The sequence below is a fragment of the Rhea pennata genome, chromosome 2 (assembly GCF_028389875.1).
Source record: "Rhea pennata isolate bPtePen1 chromosome 2, bPtePen1.pri, whole genome shotgun sequence".
NCBI classification, from domain to species: domain Eukaryota; kingdom Metazoa; phylum Chordata; class Aves; order Rheiformes; family Rheidae; genus Rhea; species Rhea pennata.
The window spans coordinates 98,739,784-98,763,834 of record NC_084664.1 but is presented as its reverse complement, the minus strand read 5'-3'; the positions used below and the strand labels follow the sequence as shown (position 1 = coordinate 98,763,834).

Here is a 24,051-nt window from a genome sequence, read left to right as displayed (position 1 = left end):
TAAATAGCTTACACACCTATTAAGAAGTTGGTTATCCACCAGTTAATACCTCAGCCTTGCCAATGGCTTTCATTGATGCCAGCTATCAGCAATGGACAACAGGTTGGCAGAGGAACACACAGCTCTCCACACCGGTCAAAGCACGCTCTATCCAAAAGGGCACGCGATGGTCTTTGCATCAGTAGCCACACCTGCATGTGCAGACATGGCCTATGTGACAGTCATGCCACAGGGGATAAGGTAATGCACACATCACATTTCTCCCATAGAAGCGTTGCCACAAAGTCTGCAAACATTCGTCAGGAATCGCTGGAAGAACTATAGTTCTTCCATGTTATTTTCTGGCTCTTCCTTATTTTACATAAAGCAGCTTTCTGAAGGGATGCGTAGAACTAGCTAAGCATTCTTGTGCAATAGAGCAAACATACTTCTGCATAAAGACTTAGAATATTTGCAGTAGGATAAAAAAAGAAAGACTCAAAGTGGCCTTTCAGGACATTGCCTAATGTGAAAGAGGCACCCTCCACACTCAGTTTTTAGAAAACAAAACCAGTGGTGAGTATGCTCTGCATGTGGTAAGAATGACATTCATTCTTCTCCATGTTCTCCCCTATTTATTTTGTAGTAAGACTTTCTTATCCACCTTAGCCTTTAGCTTCTTCCAGAGTGACAAACAGCGAACTGTGGGGAAAGGAGTTTTCTGTTACACTGAGCAAGTCAACTAGCTTCCCTCTCCCTGGCCGCCTGTTTGCTGCCACTCCTTATGTTACTCAGTTTTGAGCAAGCACAAAGTACCTGCAGAACGCTGTTGATTCACCATTTTTCACCTGCTGGCATGCCCACTTCAAACAGTAGCAGGTCACCACAAGATATGTGGCAGGGGAGCAACGAACTCCTGTCGTAACTTTTGCTCTTTTATCCTCGGCTTAGGACTTTTATTTAAACAAAATACTAAAAAGTCTAAAGCTCTTTCCCTCTCCTCCAGGAAAGGGCATTCAAATCATATGCAGTGTGACAACTCCCATGACTCAACTATAATGTTCTCACATAATCCTTTTCTAACTGAAATGTTATTGATACCACACACTTCAAGACCAAGCCTAAGGATCAAGAGGCATTTTTCTACACCACTGAGGAAAATGCAGTCAAGATTAAAAAGAAAAGCAATGAGATCCTGAAGCCTTTTCCGGAGCTGAGCACTGGCAAAACACTGCAACTATAACAGACATTGATCTTCCACCTAAATAAATACCAGGTTGTAAAAGTATGAATGATGATTGATGCCTTCTCACTAGGGGCCCAGCTTACAAGATTCTGGAGTTGGGATGCAATTACAGGTTTCTATTACTGAACAAGTAAGAGTGACATTAACTGCTTGCAGTCCCCCTGGCAAAGAGAGAGGAGACACAGCCAGATGCTGCACGTTCCGAAAGCAGGCGTGGGAGTATGACCAGTACTGAACACATGGGAATTTATTCTGTCCTGTCTTCCTTCCCACCATAAGAATCCATCTTCTGCTCTTCCACATGTATCTAGAGCTGCAGGGGATTCAGGGAATTGAATGAAACTGGAGAAACAGTGACCACTATTCCTGCTGCAGAGATTTTTTGCCACCCAGAGTATAACGTAGTTGAATTCCTGTATAGCGCAGATCCTAAATGTTTGCTGGAAATTCAGACCAGAATTACACTGAAGGATAAAGAGATAGCTTACCACTTTTAATATATATTGTCATTACAATTATCAGTATAGTATTTAATGTTAAATACCTTTAACCTTATTATTTAATCTTAAATAAAGTTAAAATGGAGAAAATGCTTAAGTGGAAACAGAAGATCTAAACAAGCAAACAAGAAAGTGAAAACAAGCAAGGCACTAGAAGCTAAAATATGGAACAATAATTATTTATCATATGTATCCCAGATGTTAAGCTTCTACTCTTTCATATTCTGAGTTTAGGGGGAAAAGAGTATTTTTAAAAATATAAATACCTGAGAAGTGTGTTGATACGGCTGTTTCTGAAATACCAAAACCCAACCTCATTACAAACCATTTGTGCACAGTATTTTACTAATTCTTTTATGGCCATATTGCGAAACAAGTCACTTCACAAAATATCTGAAAATAGTATTCACACATTGTGGGAGATGTGTGATACTTGGCTTTTTGAATAAACTTTAAGAGATGTAAAATGATTTCTGTTGCATCTACTCAAAAATCATTTTCTTTGATATTTATTTTTTAAAAACAGAAATAACACAACACTTCATAAAGCTAACATTTATTTTCTTAATTAAGCACATGAAGTAATTGGAAACTCTAGTCCTTTCAAGAAATGACTGGTTTCACAATATAATTGGAACATATGCTACAGGTTCTCAGAGGACTGGAGGAATGAGCGTAGGCAGTGAATCTGCTTATGGACACCACATCTCTACAAACACCAAACACTGATATGGAATCTTTTCCTTTTCAAGAACTTGTCCCACACCTGTTGCACAGTGGGCAACCCGGAGAAGTACTTCACTTTAGCTCACACAGAAGGGAGATCTTGGACTTTTCAGGCACTCAGCAAATGTAGCATGAGTCTGCTAAATGTGGCATCACCTACACACAGCTCTGTGATGCTGCAGAGGTTTGATTCCTGCAGTTGCTGGATGGAGGAACCAGCAGGTTCCATGTGTGCTTCCGGCACACTCAGCCCTGTGCTGGTTTCCAAGGGGAAGGGAAAGGCGCTACTGTAGGCTAAAAGTCACAAAGCCAAGGAGGGGTGTCTGGAAAATGACCACATTTTGAGCACTGACAAAGAAGTGGTCTGTGAAACATCTATGAAACAAAAGACAGGAACAAACTGCTGTAGCTCTAAGAGGGCAGATGCATATTTTGTGGTGCCATAGGTTGCCCCAATGGGAATACCAGTAGGACCGACTCTGGCAGAAACATGAAGTACTCTCGTTCTGTCTCCTGGGGGGAATGAGAAAGTCATTTGGCACTAGTCAGACAGCAACAAGGGAGAGAACAGCGCTGACAGATGGAAGAAGGGAACTGGCCCAAAAATGTTTGACAGACCTACTCATAAGGGTGGAAGTGAGCCAGAGGAGTGTCAAGACCTCTGGTCGTTGAACTTCCTTATTAGAACTGACTCAGCTTGGGTAAGGCCTCACAAGGCAACTTACAGGGCACTCAAGTCTCAAAGCAAGGGCCAGATGGAAAAAAATACTCTTCTTTGGATCAATCTCATCAGATCAAGGCTCACTCTAGCACAGGAAGATACAAAGTGCCTCTGGAAGGGAGTGACATTTGGAGCAGAGACCCAATGTCGACTACGTGGCAGAAGTGGGGAGGAGAGAATTGTTGCTTGACTTGAACAAGCTGAAAGAAATGTCTGAAAAAGAATACAAATGGAAAGATCTACACAAAAAAATTGAACCAGAATGGAAAACTGGAACCCCTCTGCCTCAAACTCTAGCTCAAACCTAGGGCACTTGAGACCAACTGAGGATGACTGTGCTTTTAATAGTGCATGCAACAGAATACCCAGAATGACAATTTTTATAATGACTATAAGACATGTTTTATTTTAGATGTAATAGTTGAAGAGTAAAAAATAGTGGTTTAAAATGCCTGTAATTCTGCTAACACTCTCCTGCTAATACCCACACATCACAGACAATATACGAGCAAGAAAGGTGCAGGCTTGTAATGAAAGAACTTTGACAGTAGAAAATAAATAGCAAAATATCTTTTATTGCTTTTTTTCCCACTGCTTAAGATATACCCTTTGTTTAGGCATTCAAATTTTGTTTAATTTCTTATGCAGGGTATTGGAATTTTTTTGAGTGTTTTAGTGTGCATGAGAGTGTGAACACGTGGCAAAATTCAATAGCTGCACCAAAACAAATTAATAGTACTTCTAAACTACTGAACTATTCTTCAGCTTCCATTGTTTCAATTTCTTATGCCCTAAAACTCAAAAATAAACCATTAAGCAATTCCAAACCTTCATTAAACAATATTTGACTGATGATCATAAGAACTACTCCTCAGAAGCCTCTTGTAGTGAAATACATATTTCATCCTACTGGAAAAAATATTGTTTTAATGAGAATGCTACTTTCTAGTAATGGCATACTGCTAGAGTGGAAATTTTAGGAAGCTGTAAGTGCATTTGTGACTTTCATGACGGCTCCACAGATCTGCTGTTTTTTTTTTTTTTTTATCTCCCCCAAGTGGTCAAATGAGTTTGTAAATCTGTTTTAGCAGCAATGTTCTCACCAGAGCAACTGCTCTAGCATCAGATTAGAAGGCTGGTGGACTAGAATAACCATAAAGCTAATCAAAAATCATTAAGAGGGTATAAAGCACAGGAAATGCTCAGTCTCAGAAGTAACTCAGTTACTTCTCACATATAACCTCTAAATTTAATTCCTGATCTCCTTTCCAGTTCATGAGTGACTAACCTACAACTTAAAGCAGCACCCATGTTTGACAGTTTACAAGTGGGTTTAATCACCTTGGTACAGATTTACTCATAATTTATAATCCATTTTGTCCTTGAAATAACTAATATTTCAAGCACCTGACATAGGAACTATCTGAACTAGTACAATCTCACCGCAATTAATAGTCTCAACTGCAATCTATCACTGCTTCTCAAACACCCCTGATTACTACAATTTACAGGAGACATTAAAGAAAAATGAAAAGTAATTGTATGTAGGCAAATATCCTTCACTCTTCCAACTATTTGTTTAAAAAGCGGTTAAAAGGGTATGGAGAAAAAGGAGGAAATCCTTGCTGTTATTTTAGCGATATTCTAAATCTATTATTCACAAACATTAATGTGGCTGTAGGCCGGTTTAGATAGGATATAAGCTAGTATCCTCCAGTTTGCTCTTTTATTCTGTCATTAAAGTTTACTTAATATTCATGAAAAGCATTTTACATGCCTGGAAGCTAAGAGCCTCTCTTTATTCACAGAACAATTACACCTCTGGCTGTATCATAAATTATCTACATTGTCTGAGCAATATACTTATAAATTCAATCTGGAGGACCAATCCTATATATGAGAGAAGAAATTTGTTTTTATGCCCAATAATTAGTAAAAATGCTTTGCTTTTAGAATGCTTTTCTTTATTTATGGTTGTCAAATATTACTAGGGTCAATAGGAAATCTTTCAAAGTCAGTGAAAAACCTGAAATAGGGAATTTCTACTGGTGTTTGTTCCTATTGCTCACACACACTGAATCTCCCAAGAGATAAATATGCAATCTTGTGATTGATTTTCCTCAAGAAAGGTCTAGCTGGAGGCAGCTGGCTTGGGATGGGAAAACACAGCCACCAAACAGGCATCTCTCTCATTGTGATAGGCAAGGGTAGCATTGAAAGCAATATTAAAATACTTTCCTTGCCTTGTCAAAGCTTTTCCTGCAACCAGGATGAAACACGCACAGCTTCCAACAAACTGAAGGTTCAAAAGTACATCTTAACTTCTATTTTCACTGGAAAAAAATAGCCGGGTTTTGTAGAAATGGGTTATGAATTATAACTTCTTTGGCTTGAGCTGTAACCTGATGTTACACTGCAGTTTTATATGCAAAACTTGATTTTCGACTTCTTATAGCACGTGCTTGGTTCTGCAATTGTTAAGAGGAGTGGTTTTAGACAGATTCCCATTGTCATCCTACAAAATCTTTCAGAAATATTTATCACATTGACTGAATTTTTCTGGAGTTTATCTATTCCCAAAAGGCTATCTTCTCCCAGGAAGTAGGAGCAAGATCCTTCCTAGAGCTATTCCCAGATCCAGTACAGAATATAGTAAAAAAGATCCATTAACAAAAGCATTCTTTCTGTTTAAAAATAGTTTAAATATTTTGACCTTGTTTGCTCACAGCCTCAGTAACAGCTGCCCTTTATGCTTGTCCTTCTATGTATAAGACACTTTTTACTAGAAAGACCTAATTCTTCACCAGCTACGTGCCCCAGTATGTATTACACATGGGGACCACCATGAGTACTAGGTCACGGAGCTAAATTCACAAATAGTAAGTTGGATAAGTGGCTTTTTAATATTATTATATTGCGCATTTTTGCTAAATGAGTTTGAAAATATATCTGTATACTGACTGAGTATAATATAACTTAAACGTTGTGCAATATAATAAAGAAAAATGCCACTTACCTGACTTTCCATAACTTGATCTACAAGAGTTCAGAGAGGACTGTTTATCACTAGCATGCTAAATACTGGGATGTCATAGTAGAACAGAGTCAGTCTTTGACAACGAAGAATGTCATGTAGCCTAAAAGAAATTACAAATGGTTTTTGCTTCTCTAAAGGAAAAACAGACTGACAAGTTGATGGAACATGCATTACATGTGATCAACTAAAATGAGACAGAACTTCTGTAAAGTTTTTCAGCTGTATTCATTTTTCTTTTAGGTAAATACTCTATTTAAGTATTTCTTTCAGTGAAACAAAAAGAGAGATGTTTCAGCCACTCTGCAAATCACTTCTATGTTCTGCCAAAAAAGCTCCACTTATGAACTGTATTTTTCCTAAATATGATTTGTTTGTTGATAAAGATACCTCCTATATATATATATATATATATATATATCACTTTTAAAATCTACTTATACCAAGTTTGGTAGCAGGAACAAGGGTAACAAAGTTGGAGAAATTTCACAGCCAGCTACAGAAAACTTGTCCATTACCAAAATAATTGTTTTTAAAATTACAGCTTATTGCAACCTTAGAACACTGTGTAAGTGTTCCATCATGCTCATATAGTAAGAATAAAAAATAACTGTATTTACAAAAAGCACCAGACTTGTAGATGTATTGATATGGCACAGGAAATAAAACCTATTAATGAAAACATGTACTACACTGCTAAATGGCAGGATAAGGGGAGGACAAAAAAATCAACCAAACAAACCAAAAAACTCTACCAAACCCCAGAAAAATGAATTGCAGTAGTGTGCCATAAAAAAAAAAAAAAAAAAAAAGGAGATTACTCACCCTCTACACACACACACACAGAATACAAACATATTTCCTGAAAAACTTATCTATCAAAACAACAGTGAGTACCCTAGGTTCCCCTTGGTGTAATGAAAGCTGAAGTGCTGGGTAAAGCCAGTTCAATTTTCTGCAGAGGTATGACATGCTTTAACTGTATCCAATAATCAGGCTAGACAGACACCCAATGCCCAAGTCTATGGCATCATTTGATAAGACGTAAAAAAACCCTTTGCTATAGAACATTTTATGGAGGTAAAATTTAGTCACGTTCTAACTGAGGTCAAGGAAAAGCCAGTTTTACATAAGATCAATATGAAGATGTCTAATATTTCCAGACTGACACCATCTGTGCAGTGATGATCGTAAGATATTGTTGACTCTTCCAAGATAATAGTATGATTTACAATGCGTTGTCTTCCTTCTTATTCCCAACATCTCTTTTCAAATAAACACACCTCTACCTTGCAAAAACTGATTTAGTTGCTTTCCAGAGTTGACTATGCTAATCTATTTTTTCTGTGACATTACGCAGCATTCCAGTTTGTGCTTCTCCATGCTTGTGTGAAGCATTTTTTATTTTGCAAAGATATGTGCCAGCAAAATAACAAAGACTGGATTAGATTCATTTGCAATTCTACACTAATCCTCATCAGAATTAAGAATGAAATATTACTCAGTATTAAACAACCAGATAAACCCAACAGGTCTCTGTAATACCCAGCCAAAATTTTTTTGTATTTGATGCTTTCAAATGGCAACCAGGAAATGCATTACCAATGCTCACGGGTTCTTTTAGAACGATTTGCTACACCTTAAAGCCGAACACAGTATCCATCCCCAGAAACTAACTGGGAGCAGAACTCAAAACTGAGTTTCTTCACCTATTACACAGAAATTAAAATGACCTGTTTAGGACTGTTGAGAACAAATTCAAAACTTATATGAGTGCTAAATTCAAATCAGCTTAAGCCCTCTACAGCAAAGCTGAAAATCTGAAAGATGTTTCTTGAAAGAAAAATATGTTCACAGTACCCAACACCAAAAAGTGCCTTCACATTACACGAGCCTTAAAATATATTTGTCATATATGCAAATGAAATGTTACCTATTTTAAAAAGGGATAATCCATGACAATAGCTAAAGATAAAAAGGATGAATAATATACTATGTTACTGAAGTTTGTGGCATATCCAAAATTAAAAGGTATTTTACAGTAAAACTAAACAATTGACTATCTCATAGCCTTTTCGAGTGTCAGAGATATCCAAAAAAGAACATGAATAAATGTATACCACTCTCCCACCCATCTGTAGGGCAAAGGGTAAAACACTAGTTTGACACTTGCAAAATTTCATCAGTACTATTTAAATGTTTTCTCCCATCTCAGGAGAAATCTTTCCAGTGTCATGCTCTTCACAGTCATTCCTTAGCCATGCCACTGTTCACTATGTTTTTGGTGATTACCATTTAGTACAGGTTGACTGTAGAACAGGGGAAAGCTGTGTCATACCAGCGTGGTCCTTACACATGGGTTACATTCTTTCAAAAAGAAAAACTATGTCTGCACATAGTGGTTCCACAGGGGGAAAATCTGAAATTGTTTTTTAAGAGACATGTTATATGAAACCATCCATTTCCAAAAATTCAACTGCTTTGGCAACTTGCTGTTACCTCACAGTAAGCTCAAAGAAAACTTTGAAAGAAATAGGTTCCCATGAGAAAAGGCTACATAGCAAAAGCGTAACTCTGCGTTACAATGCCTTTGAAAATTCTCTGGAGAATAATGTGTTACATGCCTTAGCCATTGTCTTCCAAAAGACTTCTGATGACAAGAAAGTTTCACTGTACCTAATAATTAAAATAACAACAATAACAACAAATTAGTAATTAGAATTCATAAAGATCTCATAAAAAGTATAAAATAGTGATTACAAACAAAAAAAATTCACATTTAACCATATAATATTTTGATAGTCTTTTCTATCACTAGAAAAAAAAAATCAACTGAATCTTCCACAGTAATACTACCAAAAAATCTATCATGAAACCACTAAGCACAGCAGTACTAGTACATCTTTTGGACACGTGGTTCTAGGTTGCAAGGAGACTGAGGCTGGAGGAGTCAGGAGTGGGAATTTTTTAACTCCCTATCCTCGGAAGTGGGAACTGCAGGAACCAGAAGGTCACTCCATGGGGGTTCGGAAAGGAGGAGTCCATCAGCAAAACACAAGGTGGTACTGGCAACCCCTGTGTCCTTCCCATCTCCGGGGGGGGGGGGGGGGGGGGGAGGGGGGGCAGGACTTGTGTGTCCTGACCTCCAGCCCTTGGGGATCACTATACAGATCCTCATCGATCCTATCCTCAATGTGCCGTGATGCTGGCGGTGGCAGGGGACCAGCTGGTGGGCACAGGCTGCTGCAGGACAGGAAAGCAGAGGGATTGTAGAGCTGGGCTGAACTGTGTAGAATCAATGCTGAATAACTTTGGTACTGCTCAGTACTACATAAACTTGGAATTGATTTATTGTCCATCTTAGTATTCTTACTTTCTGCTACATAACTGTAGACCTCTTGCCTTTACTTCAGTCAGTAACAAGTGATAGAAACAAGCCAAAATATTTGTGTATTGTTGCACAAGGCACAGAAAGACAGTATGCTAACTATAACAGAATAAGTTTTCTTGAAAACAAAAAATTTTGGGCATTTTGTAATTAATACACTCACAGTGAAATGCTTATTTCTAAAAATATCATAGAATCACAATCCACACAAATCTTTGAAAACTGATTTTTCCATCTCTACCATCCCAAAATCTCATGATTCTAATCATGACAAATAGACGACTATAATGAATTTAGACACAGATCAATATCCCAAACCTGAATCTCAGTTCAAAGTTGTATGGAAAAATTTTGCAATAAATATGTTTCTAAAAATGATTGACATGCTAATGCAGATTTTTACTACGATCATGAATTTTTCTCAATAGGATACTGGAAACCTCATTTCAGCATCTTTTTAATCACGCCTCCTGAATGTGAATAGAAATATTAGTGTAAAACACATCATCAACTCCATCTCTTCTCTGGTTTTCAGGCACCCCAAGTGTGTTGTTGCCTTACTTGATCAAAAAACAATACAAAAGTGACCTGGAGACACAACCTGGCATAAGTCAATTGGATCATGGCAGATACAGCTTTGTATTTCAAGACTTGCAGCTCTCTGCCTCTTATAGAAACTTCCTTTTGACCACAAGATCTTCTTCTACCTCTTTTTACTGTTTCTTTCTTTATTCTTTCTTTCTTTTTTCTTACTTTTTTTTTTAATTGACCAGAAGAATAGTTAAGATTGAGGTTTAAAATCATTTGGATCATTTTGAGGTGGATGAGCACATGCACAGCAGCTAAAAGAAAGGCAAGCACAGCCCCTAAAGAGAAAACAGAGTCACCTATGATAGAAAAAGAACTGCAAGAATAACTCCAGGAGAGGCATGACCTCTGTATGCACAATCTCTACCTGCCTTCTTCATGACCAGTGCACTAAAAGCATAGGAAGCGCTCACAGATCCATTTGCTTTTTACTTTTAGATTGATTCCGGGATGAACAAACATTCCATGAAACCAAAGATACAAGTCCAGTTGGTTTCTATGCTACCAGGCATCGAGAGTCTTCCACATGGGCCCCAAAACCTAGCATATTTCAGCATCAGGAACATCTGAATTCGAATCTTTTAATTACAGCATTATTTCCAGGACAGCTACTGCTTAAACGGATGCAGTTATGTACAATAATTGCCCCCCTCAGTGTGGTTTCTACCAACAGGCCTGCTAGTTCTAGGAAAACCAAACAAACAGAAATCTGGAATGCCCTCCTTATTAATCTGAAGATGTGGCACTGAAAGATACATCCTATGTGTTAAATCAGGGGATTGAGCTCTCGGATTTTCCAAAAAATTTAGATGGGACTAGGAAATAATTTATGGGGTTTTTTTAACTGCAAAAGTATTCTGATCTCCAATCAGTAGTTAGTAGTTCAACAGTGTTCTTAAAAGATAAAGAGTATTAAAGATAGGAAAACTTACGAATATGTGTAACACCACCACAGATTGGGAGATCTCTGATCTCTTTGCAGGATGATTCTTAGATGCCATAGACTACACCATTAAAATGATAGGCTGAAACACTAAATCTTCCTTATATCATACCCAAATCTACTCAAACCTTCCTTTCCATGCAATGAATGCAGATGAAACTTTCTATCACTTACCATAGTGAGGGATATTCAGACTTGAAGTTAAAATCAAATTCTGTCTCTGCTTTCCAAACAACCAGATGTTAAATTCAGTGAGCTGGTTTAACTATTGCACTCATATCCCAAGTTACTCAGTTTGACGTGTAGTTATAAAATATGGAGTAAAATTGTTATGTGGAATTGAAGTATGTTGCAAGAGTTTTAAAATTATTCTATCTAGGGTCACAAGTGCTAAGCAGATGCTACGTGGCAGATCTGAAAGCAGGTTGTTTCACAAGTGTTACAATTTGTAAAGCACTTTAGAAACTTGAGACTAACAGCAATTTATACATGTACAATTGCCATAATCAAGAATGATAGGTTTTATTTTTGCTTGTTCACCAAACTGCTTTCCAGAAACTCACCAAACCGCCTGTCTCTGAGATCTGCAGGAGGACTAAGAGGAAGGTCATCTTAACCACAGGACCTTTCCTCTACATAGCTCCAGTCAGATAATTTAATTGGAAAAAAAAAATCACACTATACAAAGGACTGATTAGTCACTTACATTTCTACAGTTAATACACAGACTATTATAAAGATTTTGGATTTTGAAAGGCTTATTTTTCCAATGATAGAAAGTCAAGTTTGGAAAATAAGTTCTAAATCCTAACATTGTGTGATCTAAATTCTGATCTTTTTAAAGCACAGCCTAAGTGCTTTAGTTCCTGCTTAGTTAAAGCAGGAACTCTTACACAGAAATGATTCATTATTTAATTTATAAAGCAACAACTTGATCACATGTCACAATGGTTCAGAGTAAAGTCAACATACCTCAGAAACTGCAGGCTCAAACCATAGCAGGATTCTGAATTAAGCTTCTTGAAGTGTTTCACAGGTCAGTAACATCATTTCATTTCAGGAACATTCTGCTTTAAAGTGTTGCATCTCTGCTGCCAGAAACTAGTTTCTTCAGGCAGCAGTAGGAAATACAAATTAAAATGTGTGTATTATAAATAAAAAGCAATGAGCAGTTACTGATCAGGAGTGACCTCCAAATGCCTGCATTCTGCCTTGGAAAAAAGAGGAAGCTGCATCTAGAAATTTATGTATAGCTAATGCAGTTCATATAGAGGAGATACTGAAGTTTCACTGATTGACTCCAAGTGTCTCATAGTTGCCCAGAATATTACATGGAGAACCATGATCCTAGAATTCTGTATTTACATTTATTTACTTACTAAATACTTCCCATGTAATAGTCACAAATCTACCAGTAGCACACTAAGTGTAAATTTGCCTTTCATAACAGAAATATCAGATTAACAATGCTGTTCTGAAAATCAGGTTGCAAAAGAAGATCTCTTATTGATCTACAAAATATGTCTCACTGTGATAAGCTATAATTCCTCGGTTATTTATGAAACATATAGTGGGAATTCAGCATCTCTCACCATTTGCATAAGAGAAATGCCTTATCTGTTCATATACTCCATAACTCTAAAAGCATGAAGCCAAAATGAACCAAGTATTTTGTGTTTACAAGTATTAAAGTTAAGAACTAAGGGCTGAATCTGATACATAAAGCTTGGGCTAGAATTAGGGAAAGGACATACAAGTCTCCAACTATTCTGCATAAGTCAGGCTATGCTTTTATTGCCTTTGTAGGGGGAAAAGATTCAGGAAAGCATTATTATAAAAGCATTTTAAAATGAGAAGCAAATGACATTTAAAATGACTTCATTTCCTACTTAGGGTGGACTTGAGAGTGAGAGGAGCAAGCATGTAGGAAGGAGAGTGCTTGAAGAAAGAAATAAAAGCACAGTAACTGCACTTCTCTGCAATAATATTATCAGCCTGCTGAGAGCAATTACAATAGCACAGACAGAAGTTGCTTTATTGTGACCTTATTGAATTAAATCTGAGGAAAAAAACTCTGAGATACAGCAGGGAATTTATTAGAAAATTTTAATGCCAACTTAAATGTGATCCAAAGGCCTCAATATTAAAGGTCATACCCATTACTATACGGTGGGAAACCTCTGCTCCTATGTTCCACCCTTTCTTAGCTTTGTTTCCTTTTGTAAGAGTAGGTCAGAATTCTCTTTCTCGCAGCTTTACAGCACTCTGTTAAAGCTAGGAGATGGCTATTTACATTTTTAAAAGAAATTAGCCAGCAACTTAAACAAATAGAACATCCATTTTACTTCAAATGAAAAGTTGAAACAAAGGTAAAAATCAAGAAGCAATTAAGAAATTAATGTGCTATTTACCACCTTATGTGGATATACTAAACATGTAACCTCATCTTCAATGAATTGTCTGCTACAGAACTCCAATATCAACTATCGTTATGTCATGTGAGTCAAATTCAAATTGACTACTGACTTCTTCAGAAAGGTAGGAACTGTCTAGTGATTTTAAAAATCAAATTCTTAGCTCTTGATCATGATAAACCTTTGAAGATGGGAGTATCTGCACTAAAGTCTGATGAGCTGAGCCTCCAAAGGGTCCCCTGTTCATGAATTACCTTCTGGAGAAACTATTCCCCACAGATCTGTAAGGTATCTACATGAAATTACTGCTATTTAGCTGGAGATTTAAGAGAAAAAAATGGAAATAAAGATGGTCTGTACCTTCTCAAAAGATGAAAAAGATCAAAACATACACATTTACACTATATTCATTTTTTTTCAAATATGAAAACCACGGTGGCACACTACATAAATACAGATGTTTCATCATTAAGGTAGAAAATATGGAGTCTTACATGTTACAGAAGAAAGTTCATTCATGTTCACTAGAACACTTAAATAATTTTGGAGCTTACCTTTTATTGGCTTTCATTACAACGTGATCTCCTAACCACTCACAACTACACAGTGTAAATGTGTGAAGACAGGTTCTGGATCCTTGCTATGGATCTACTCTGGCATCCTCTAAACAGAAGAGCCACCCTCCCCTTCAGCCTATGAGAAGGGTTATTACAGATGTTCACTACAGTTATTACTTTCCCAATAGCTTCAGTATTCATTCCATGCAGGGTATTAAAGGTCAAAAGATGAATTTCTTATATGATGCTCACTTAGGTCTCAAATACATCCCAGCTGATGACCTGATAGTAGCAATTTTAGTCTTCCTCAAACATACCGGAAAATCCGGCAGCTGAACTAGTTTTACATAGTTCAGACTGTTGTTATTAAATGTATTTTTTGGAGGACAGTGCACAAAAATTGTCCTTTCTGAGCTTAGTTTACAAAAATTTTGCATTCTTCATGGCAATAGCCAAACTTAATTTAGTTTTATGTAAGTTTTAGGTAACTTAGCAGGTTTTAAGCCAAAAATGCAAATATAGTTTGAATACTATAGAAAGGTCACCACTTCTTAAAAGACATACTCTCACATTACTACATTGATCTAAGCTTACCCATCTACTTTGGATGAAAACTAACTTTATTTTAGATGTTACATAGTTATTTAGCAGTGCCTCGGGTAACATGCCATGAGATTAGCTGTATCTTTGAAACTAAATCTAACTTATTTGCATAATTACCCTACCACAAAGCTCTCTATACACAACAAGAATATACTTAATCCACCACAATAAAGAAAGCATCAATGGTTTTGTTTTCTGAATTGCTTTACCCTTCACAAAGAGATTGATTAAACATCCTTGCTTTAATGTGATTTGACTTGGTAACCACTGTAATTTAGTTCCTTGGACAGCTGTGTCTTATCAGTATTATCTCATTCAAAAAGGGAGGGAGAAGCCTAATCCACTACTGTGAACATTTGCAAGCATGGCACTGGGTAGGATGGCATTAGGCTTCACAGTTATGTTTAAATCATCTTTTGGGCAAACATTTTTCTTTTATACGTGTTCAAACTAGTGATAAAAAATACAAATCTATCAACAATAATATTCAAATAACAGCATCTTATTTGAAATCCAGCAAAATACACTGTTTTTGAATACAAAGCTACTAGCATAACCAAGTTACACTTCGTACTGTGTGAGGGACCTTGAAACAAGGCAGGAGGAAAGGGGCCAATGACCTGGCTGACTTGAATGAACAAAAATTTTGCCACCAAGATCCGGGTGTTTAAATTCGTTAATTTGTTAAATTCGTTCTTTTGTTCCCTAGGACTGAGATCCTGGTGAATTTTTTACTCACCTCTGTCTCACCATAAAGCTTTTCCTCCATCCTGAGAAGTGTTCTAACTGTTCAAAGATGTTGGTCATATTCCTTATCTGCTTTTTGAACTCATTACCTGCTGTTCTTTTCTAAAACAATTGCATGTATTTTTCTAATCTAATTTTCAACTTCAGCAAGTGGAACATCTCTCCGACTCTATTTAAAATACCCCTTAATTGTATAGCATTTCAATATGATTGATAAATAACAATAAATTTAGTCAACAGTTCCTTCTACAGGACTAGTTGCAACGTAAAATTAGGCCCTATCCAGTAAGCTATGAAAAAATTAGTTTTATATAATACTTAAATCTAACAACATTAATGACTTTTATCTTCATTTCTGTATGTACGTTTACTTGAAAAGCTCAACAATTTGCTTTCAAGAGCTAAATTAAGAAAAGAAGATGTAAAAGTGAAACTCTTCCCCCTCCCCCCAACCCCCTCCCCCAGCTGGCTTCTTCCCTACTTCTTCTTTTCCTTTTCTGATGTTCAGTCACACTGGCTCTGCTTAGCAAGAAAACTGCTACCTCAAATTTTAAGTATTGCTTTATTGCTTATTAGACAGGGTTTTCAATTCTCAAATTGTCTTCAGTGCAGCCACTAAAATGCCATATGACAGACACAAACAGTGTGGTCAGCTTTCCCTCTAAGCAGATTTTCTTCTACAGCTTACTGTTATTTGGGTCTAGTGGGGACAGAGGACAGAGCGAGCTATGTGATACAGGAAGATTGGGATAGACGGTACTGGAAGACTTCAGCTCCTGCAGCAATCATACTTTGGGAGCATATACAAATAATTTAGGTCTCAATGCAAAGTCCCTAAATACATGCTTAACTTTAAACAGAAGTAGTCTCATTCTTTTCCACACCTTTGTCTTAAGGACAGGCACGTGCTCAAATGTACAGCTAAAACCAGGGTGTTTTCATCCTTGAATGCTCAATCTTACTTCTGTAAAATAGTGGTAGTAATACTAATTCTCTCTGCCCTTTGCCTTGCTTATAGAGTGGAAAGCAGGAAAATAATTCTAACCTTGACAAGTCTAATGGGATGGCACAGCAAATGTACATGTACTACCATACTCACAAATTTATTAGTAATAATGTTAGCAAAAACAGCACTTTGAAAAAACTTGCTTCCTTTTTTCCTTGTAACACATGCCATACATGTGGTAAAGGTATTTTATTGTCATTTCAATGGATTAGTTCTTTAGTATACTCTACAGTGCATGACTTTTTATACCAATATTTTTTTCCTCTTCCCCCATAAGCACACATACAAATAATTTAAAAGCAATTTACAACATGTCAAAGTGTTTAAGGAGACTCTTAAATTTCTAATACATGAAGCTAACCATTGGCATGATTTATTGTTGAAGTTCCACTGTTATAGCTTGACAATTAAGAAATATTGATAAATGTAAACATATTATTGAAGTCAATTAAAAAGCACAAGATTGATTAACCTCCCAGAGGTACACTGGCACAAGCAGTTAGAGAGTAATCACCCTCAGTAAGCATTCACTACTGACAAATGAGCACAGAAATTAGACTGCTGTAAGAAAAAAAGTGCTTTCAATTAAAATTAAGATCATTTAAACACCAACCAAAGCACTGGGTCAACAATAAAACCAACAGAAATAAAAAAAAAAAATCTGTATTAATAGAAGAGGCTAAGTGATCAGGTCACGTAGCACTTTCATCAACCATACAGTCTCATGAAAAATGGTTAAAAATTGCCAAAGCAACTGTCAGCATGTGAATTATGCTCAAGGGAGAAAGTCTCTGAGCACACTTAGCCATATTGTAACATTCATAAAAGCTCTGGTGAAGGACAGGGCCTTGCTTACAGGATAAACAGTAGGTCTCTGTTTCAAAGTATATATTCCTATACATTCCACAGGTGACCAAATCATAACAGCAAGCTTGAAAACTAGACCTACCAGCTCACTTTCTGCAAACTGAATAGTCTAGGGAGGATGTTCAGCCAGTCTATACCTTGGAGGAAAAGAAAAAAAAAAAAAAAAAGGAAAGAAACGCATGTATTCTCACCCCAAAGAGAATATGAATCAGGGATCAGTCAATTTATGATTTAAATACAACTAGATAAGTTTGGGCTCTTTTAATTCTTACTGGTTTTGTTTCCTTTCAGAACTAATGTCTGGGATAATGCTTGTCACCAAGATGAAGGGCACTGCAGCTACAGCTTTTAATGACCAAAAAAAAAAAAAAAAAAAGGCTCACCTCAGAAAGCACAGAGCTAAAGACAGCAGCAATGCAGCAGTACCAAGGAGACTGCGTAAACACTAATTAAACTTCTCACTACACTCTTATCTAGCAAAAAAAAAGTCTTTCTTCCTTAAACTTCCAGTGGCCTGGATCAGATATACTGATACTGACTGAAGTCTAGCAAGTATGAGCAGCTTAATACAGAGAAATTAGAAACTAAGTTACTGTAAAAATAATAAAATTGAAAGATAACCTGTGAATGATAAAGGTCTTTCAAACAAGTAAGCCTTATGTGAAGAGATTGCCAAAATAAAGCTAGACGACTGTGAATCTACCTTGCCATGTGAAAGGCCAGGAACGAAGGCAAGTTGCTCACACATGAGCTAAAATATTCTCTCTTCCCTTGGTTAACTGAAAAAAGAAAAAACGTATTTCTAACTTGCTGGAAGATTAATGACTGAGCATGAGGGGGAAAAAATGTCATTAAAAGGACAATAGCGTACCAAGCCTACAAGACAAGGTGACTGGTAGTATAGTGAGGGTGTCAACACCAACATCATCGTCCTGAATTACAGGGTGAACTTCAAGGGCAGCAGGAGGCAGAGGCACCAGACAAGCGTGCCAAAGCACCACCTGCAGGAAGCACGTCCCCGCAGCCAGGACGTCGCGGAACCTGCCACCCTTTCCTCTCAGTACCCAGCACAAAACCAGAGGAAAACAGCAAATCCCATTTTTTCTCAGCAAGGAAGGAAAAATAACAAATTAAAAAGCAGCTAACTATGGAAGGACACAACAGAGTTTGCCACTGTCACAAGAGCACTGTTCTCTCTCTCATTCTTTTCAGAAGTCCCCAAAATAGGATCATTTTGTCAAGACTGAGCCATACTTAAAACTGGTTAACTCCATGATACCACCACTAGAAAGTGACAATCAGGAGAGATTTATATTCTGATAGGGACATGAGTTACAAAACACATGCAAGATCTTCATGAGGGGATATGTTTCATAAATAATACTCAAAACACTGCTGCACTTCTCTTTTTTTCTGTTTGGTAAAACCCAGATCCTCCACAAGCATTCAGCTCTACAGCAGAGTGGTATCTCCAGGATACCACACAGCAATAAATAAATAAGTACATTAAACAAAGCTGCTACATGCTGAGTAGATGAATATACTTCAATATTAGAAACTCTATTCCAAATTTTCCCTCAAATGGCACCATGACAACTGGCAGACATCAACTCCAGATCATGCAGTCAGATAATAAGCACAGCAAAAGGTGCCTGTGCTTTGATCAAAAAGATTTGCACTTACTTCTACCTTCCCTCCCTTGGCAATGTTTTAGGTTTACATTAAGACACCCAGGCACTTGCTACTACCCACCTCATTCGGAAGAGGTCTACTTGAAATTTTGTTATAACCATCCCTGTGGCCTGTATTCTTTTACACACTCGGTGGAAGCCCTTGGGACTGAAGACTAAATAAGAAGTCTACAAATGGTAGATGAGCTGATCTTCTGAAATGAGAATTTCCCTTGTTTCTGGGGCTTTCTTCTGCAAAGACTGGCTCAGTCAGCACTGCTGACTCTTTCTGGAAGTTTCTGATCAAACAAGCTGCTGAAACTTACTTTTTTCTGAGTGGAAGTTTAAATCCAATATTGATTTGATGAAGTGTTACAAGCTGCCAATTGCTCACCAGAAAATAAGTCCTTCTCTTGCCCTTCAGATCGCCCTCCGCTATGCATAACATCAGATGCTCACAGCTCTGGATGCGTTATGTAACCACTGCTTACTTGTGGCAGGGCCCTAACCTCACTGGATTAACCACTACGTACATGTAACAAAAATAATGAGATCTTTTATGGCAGATAATTAAACTATTTTAAAAACAGCCGCCAACGCTCAACAGTCTTCATTTTTTTTAAGAAAGGTTACTGCGTATGTCAAATGCTGTTTTAAACTGAGCATTTCCAGTATGGCTCTTATGCAAGAAAGACAAAGTTTCAAACTAACTCTGAATTACCTTTGCTCATAGCCTAAAGGTTACTTCCAAAGCAGGGTCGGCTTCTGTATTTAATAATTTCTGCTCGTAAAGCAGAAACTGCCGCTTGTAATTAGTCAGGAGTGCAAACAACAGCAAATCATTTGTGAAAGTACAATCTTGTTCTGCATCCGGAGGGTCAGAGGGAAGTCTAAAGATTAACACTGCTCTGGAGACTCAAACAAGGGTAAGCTCGAGAGCAAACCCCCCTGCAAAGCGGTAAAACCTCTGTTACACTTCCTGCACATTCAGATGTTTGAAATTAAGCTGATATGACAGCTCTGGGCTTTTGGCATCTGTTACAATACTGCGTATCTCCAAAACTATCCCATATGCCAAGAAAAAAAAACTATCTGAAAAAGCTGGTAGGAGATCTTACCTTGTTTGCAATGCCCTGGTAAGGGCCAAGCTCTGATTCACCTGGGTTTCAATTCAATTGTACCAAAGCTTTTTCAAAGTGACTCCTACTTTAAATTTCTCCTTGTTTTTCTTCCTCTTTGCCCTTCACCACTCCCTCTAAAAGCTTATGGTCAGTCAGCAGACATAAAATACATTCACTCTCATATTGTAATACAAGAATAGTATAGCTCTGAATTTGATGCCTCTTCATTTCAACTTTGATTTCAGACATTCTTTCTTTTATTAAAAAAAACCCAAACAACTCCTCCCCCTGCAGATGTCATCCATCCTATCCTCTATTTTCCCTGTCCTAACTACATTTGTAACATCTGCATCTCTTCCCAAGCAAAGGACACTGAAACTTAACATAGATTGAGGATTTCAGTTCTTTCTTTCATTGCATTATTCTGTCTAGGTTACTGTTACAAAACAAAAAACATATAGATTTGTATTTTTTGAGTTCTGGTTTCATGTAAGCTAGAATGAAAGAAAGGACATACATCACTTCAAGGAAAAAAAATCTAAAATAAAAGCCTCTCAAAGCCACTCAAAAGAACTTTGAGATTAAAAAAAGCACACACAAAATATCCCCAAATCCCTTCTACTCCCATTGTGCAGTGATTCAATTTCAGTGTCTGGCTTTGCCAGCATAATTTTGGTAAAGGCGCTTAGAGGACTGATCAGATGAGAACTCATGATCTGCTAATGCAGTTAAAAACTGACTACCAGTATTTCAGCAGACTAGGGACAAGAAAAGTGGAAGAGAATCACGCTAACCACTTTCAGTATAGCTAACTTCTACATAGCACTGCCATTATTTAGAAAAATATAGATGCTCTAATACTTCTAAAAAAAGATACTGTGCAATGACTTGATTAAACTCTTAATGGGATTGTGAGAAATCATCTCATCATTCTGTTCATCTCCTGCTCTTCTGATGTAAAACAGCATTTGACACTCCTACTTTTAAACCTGTTTTAACAAACAAAATGCTTGGGAGGTAAGGATAGTCTCTACGCATAATGTAGGGTCTATCCTGGTGGGAAGCTGTAGCTACAACTGCAAAAGATACAAATACATGACACTAGTAAAAAAGCAGTGAGCTTCCAAGGACATTCCTCTTAGATAAGAGCTGTTAAGTCTATTAATTTGTAAAGAAAAATAGATCCTTGCCACTGAGATATGAAGCTGAAAATTGTAAAAAAAACTATTCAAGATACTTGTTAAGAAACATAATAAATGAATCTGTGATTTTAAAATTCCCCTCCAGTGACAAACGTGACCCACAGAAGCCATCTTAGTGCACCAATGTAACTTGTTGCTCATAGGAAAACTTAAGTGATGCATTTCTGAACAGCACTACTCTGCACTGAGCCCCCGTACTCAAAGTTCTTCCAACTATTCTTTCCTCTCTGCTTCAGAATGGCTGTAGTGGAGACATTATATAATATTTTGCAACTTTCATGAATAATCAATCAGAAACACTAAACAGCAATATGACTTGTGGCTTACAACTAAAACTGGTATTAAGAATTTTCATAACACTCCCTCTCCTGCTAAGGGTATCCAGCCTGGAGTGCTCTGCAGCATAGACACAGGTACTGTCAGGTGTACAATGTCTCTCTTGAGGGTTGAGAAGTTTTTCAAGACAGTCAATCCTGATGTCACTCCCCAACTGTGTCGGCTGGTATTGGTCCTCTGAATGCTCAACCTATATGCTTTCAATCCAGAAATATATCCACTTTAGCAATTGCTAATTTACCTGCTATTGTTGCAAATTTATCACAGAATTATGACAACTGGACTATGGAAAAAAAATGGGAGTATTTGCTGGTAAATCATCCACAAAAGACAGGTAATAAAATCCAAAGCAGGTGATGTACACTAAGGTACTTTCACTTTTTGTTTCTTAGAGTAATTATATTTGAAATTGTTTGCCTTGGTAATAGTCTTTAAACATGCTTTAATATTCATATTATTCTGAATTACAGAAATAGGCTTCCTTACGCCATAGATACATTTTTACCAATTCATAGTAATATGAGCTGCTGTATTAGTACATCCATTCGATATCATCTCCACTTCCATTCAATTATTATTTGAATCTACAATATTGCTAAGATGATACACAGCCAATGGATGCCTCAGGAAGGTGCAGTACTTTGGCTATGTATTGCTGCACTGGCGATGTAGCTTAAAAAATTTTTAAACCAAAAGAACTGTTCTAACTTCACTATTTTTTTTAAAGGTCATACTAACCATATTTAATAGAAATGGTAAATACGGATAAACACAGGAATACAAGCCTGAATTCTCATACTAGGTCTGACACTTTTTTTTTTTTTTTTTAATTAAATCATGTTCTTTAAGGACCTCAAAGACTGCCTCAAAATCTTTTAAACTTTCTATTTCAAACTTCCTTGTGACAATGCAATTCTCCCAATGCCTTTCTTAGAGGAAAAATGCAACATATTGTGCTGTTTATATAGCAAACACAAAAAAGTCTCCAGAAATTGTGATGAGAAAAGAATTTGAGCTGTTCCCTCCTTTAGCCAACCCATTTCTAAATCATGACCAGTAACAAGCAGAGGAGGACTGAGGTGGAGATTAATTTTCCTCCATGCTTTTCAGCTTTATAAAGTTACTTTTATAACATTCAAGCAAATTGTACAGTGACTGACATGAATAAAATGACAGTAATCTGTCACAATTTCATATTTCCCACCAGGCTGATTCAAATAGTTATTTATGAACCTTACACTTCAGTGGTCACTTTGATGACTAAACCATAAATTAGAATGTAAAGTGAATATAAATTTGATTTCAAAGTAACACCACATTGTCAGCAAAGCGGGATATTATTTAATTTCTATCGACATGCTATGAAAAAGTCAGCAGTACTTAGATGTGCTACATCATAATAAACCCCAAACTTAGTAAAAAAAATGCACACTATATCTCACGTTTGCTTCAGTGCTTCTGCATTTAAAAATAAAAACACTTTATAGAATGCTTGGTTAGTTTTAAATATAAACTCTTAATAATGTCAGATGACTTAGATCATTCAATTAGTGAGCAAGAATGATTTTTTTTCCATGGAACTTGATTAAATTTGACAGCCAAAAATATTAATATGAATTGAGACTCTAAGGTTTCTAATAGTTCTGATGAAAAGCAGGCATACTTTATGATAAAGAGGTTCCTATTTTTTCAATATTTATCTCTTCCTTTACAGTCAAAATGGAGATGACACTGAAACATAATAGACACTGTGGAAAGAACAACAGTTCTCACTTTAAGTAAAATTTGTTTTGGGGTGGGATGGAACTCAGCAAAAGAAATCTTAAAGTTACCCAAGCATCAACAAGTAATCCAGGAACATAAATCTCAAAAATTACCTTGCTAAATTATTTTTATTTTATGTAGCACGATGTAGCAGTGTAAAAAGGGGGAAGTTGCGTCAAAATCTCTCTTCAATATGACTGATTTTTCCTGAAATTCTTTCAGGACGTTTTCCTGAATTCCTTATGTGGAATTATGCCAAAATGCGATCAAATTGAAAACTACTTTAGCAGACTGCATACGGGATAACCTCTTAAATAGTTGAGATTTGAAAAAATAGCTAAACAAAAATGTGAAACTTTAGTAATATTGCACTCTACTGCTATGTCCTAGTGACAAAAATACTGCTCAATAAACAAATGCATAACAGATAGACATTTAAAGCAGTCTGCTTGACAAACTGCTTGTTTATAATACATTTAAGATAACTGTATTAAATATTGTAATTTGATAATGTTAGTAAAATTTAAACATACATGGGAGATTTTAATATTTGAAAATTCATATGGAGCTATTAATGAGAACTGGAAATCCACATGCCCTATTTCCCTCTGAACTTCTTCTTAGTTGAAAAATTCATAC

General features: G+C 36.7%; 1 protein-coding gene across 7 annotated transcripts in view; it reads right to left on the bottom strand.

The window, feature by feature from the left end:
- LYRM4 (LYR motif containing 4) overlaps positions 1–24,051 on the bottom strand; it is an 86,189-nt gene that overhangs the window by 36,986 nt on the left and 25,152 nt on the right. The window contains exons 4-5 of one of the 7 annotated variants that reach the window (XR_009957650.1): positions 6,189–6,309; positions 3,579–5,640 (exon numbers count right to left, since the gene is read on the bottom strand). The exons of 3 other annotated variants lie outside the window; for them this stretch is intronic. Coding sequence is in view for 1 of the 4 variants with exons in the window: in XM_062570004.1 (XP_062425988.1) it covers positions 17,451–17,456 (6 nt within the window). In the remaining 3 variants the exon portion in view is untranslated. Of the gene's footprint in view, positions 1–3,578; positions 5,641–6,188; positions 6,310–12,097; positions 12,234–17,389; positions 17,457–24,051 lie in introns of those variants that run through there. 3 more of the 7 variants (XR_009957648.1, XR_009957649.1, XM_062570004.1) reach the window with 3 other exon arrangements.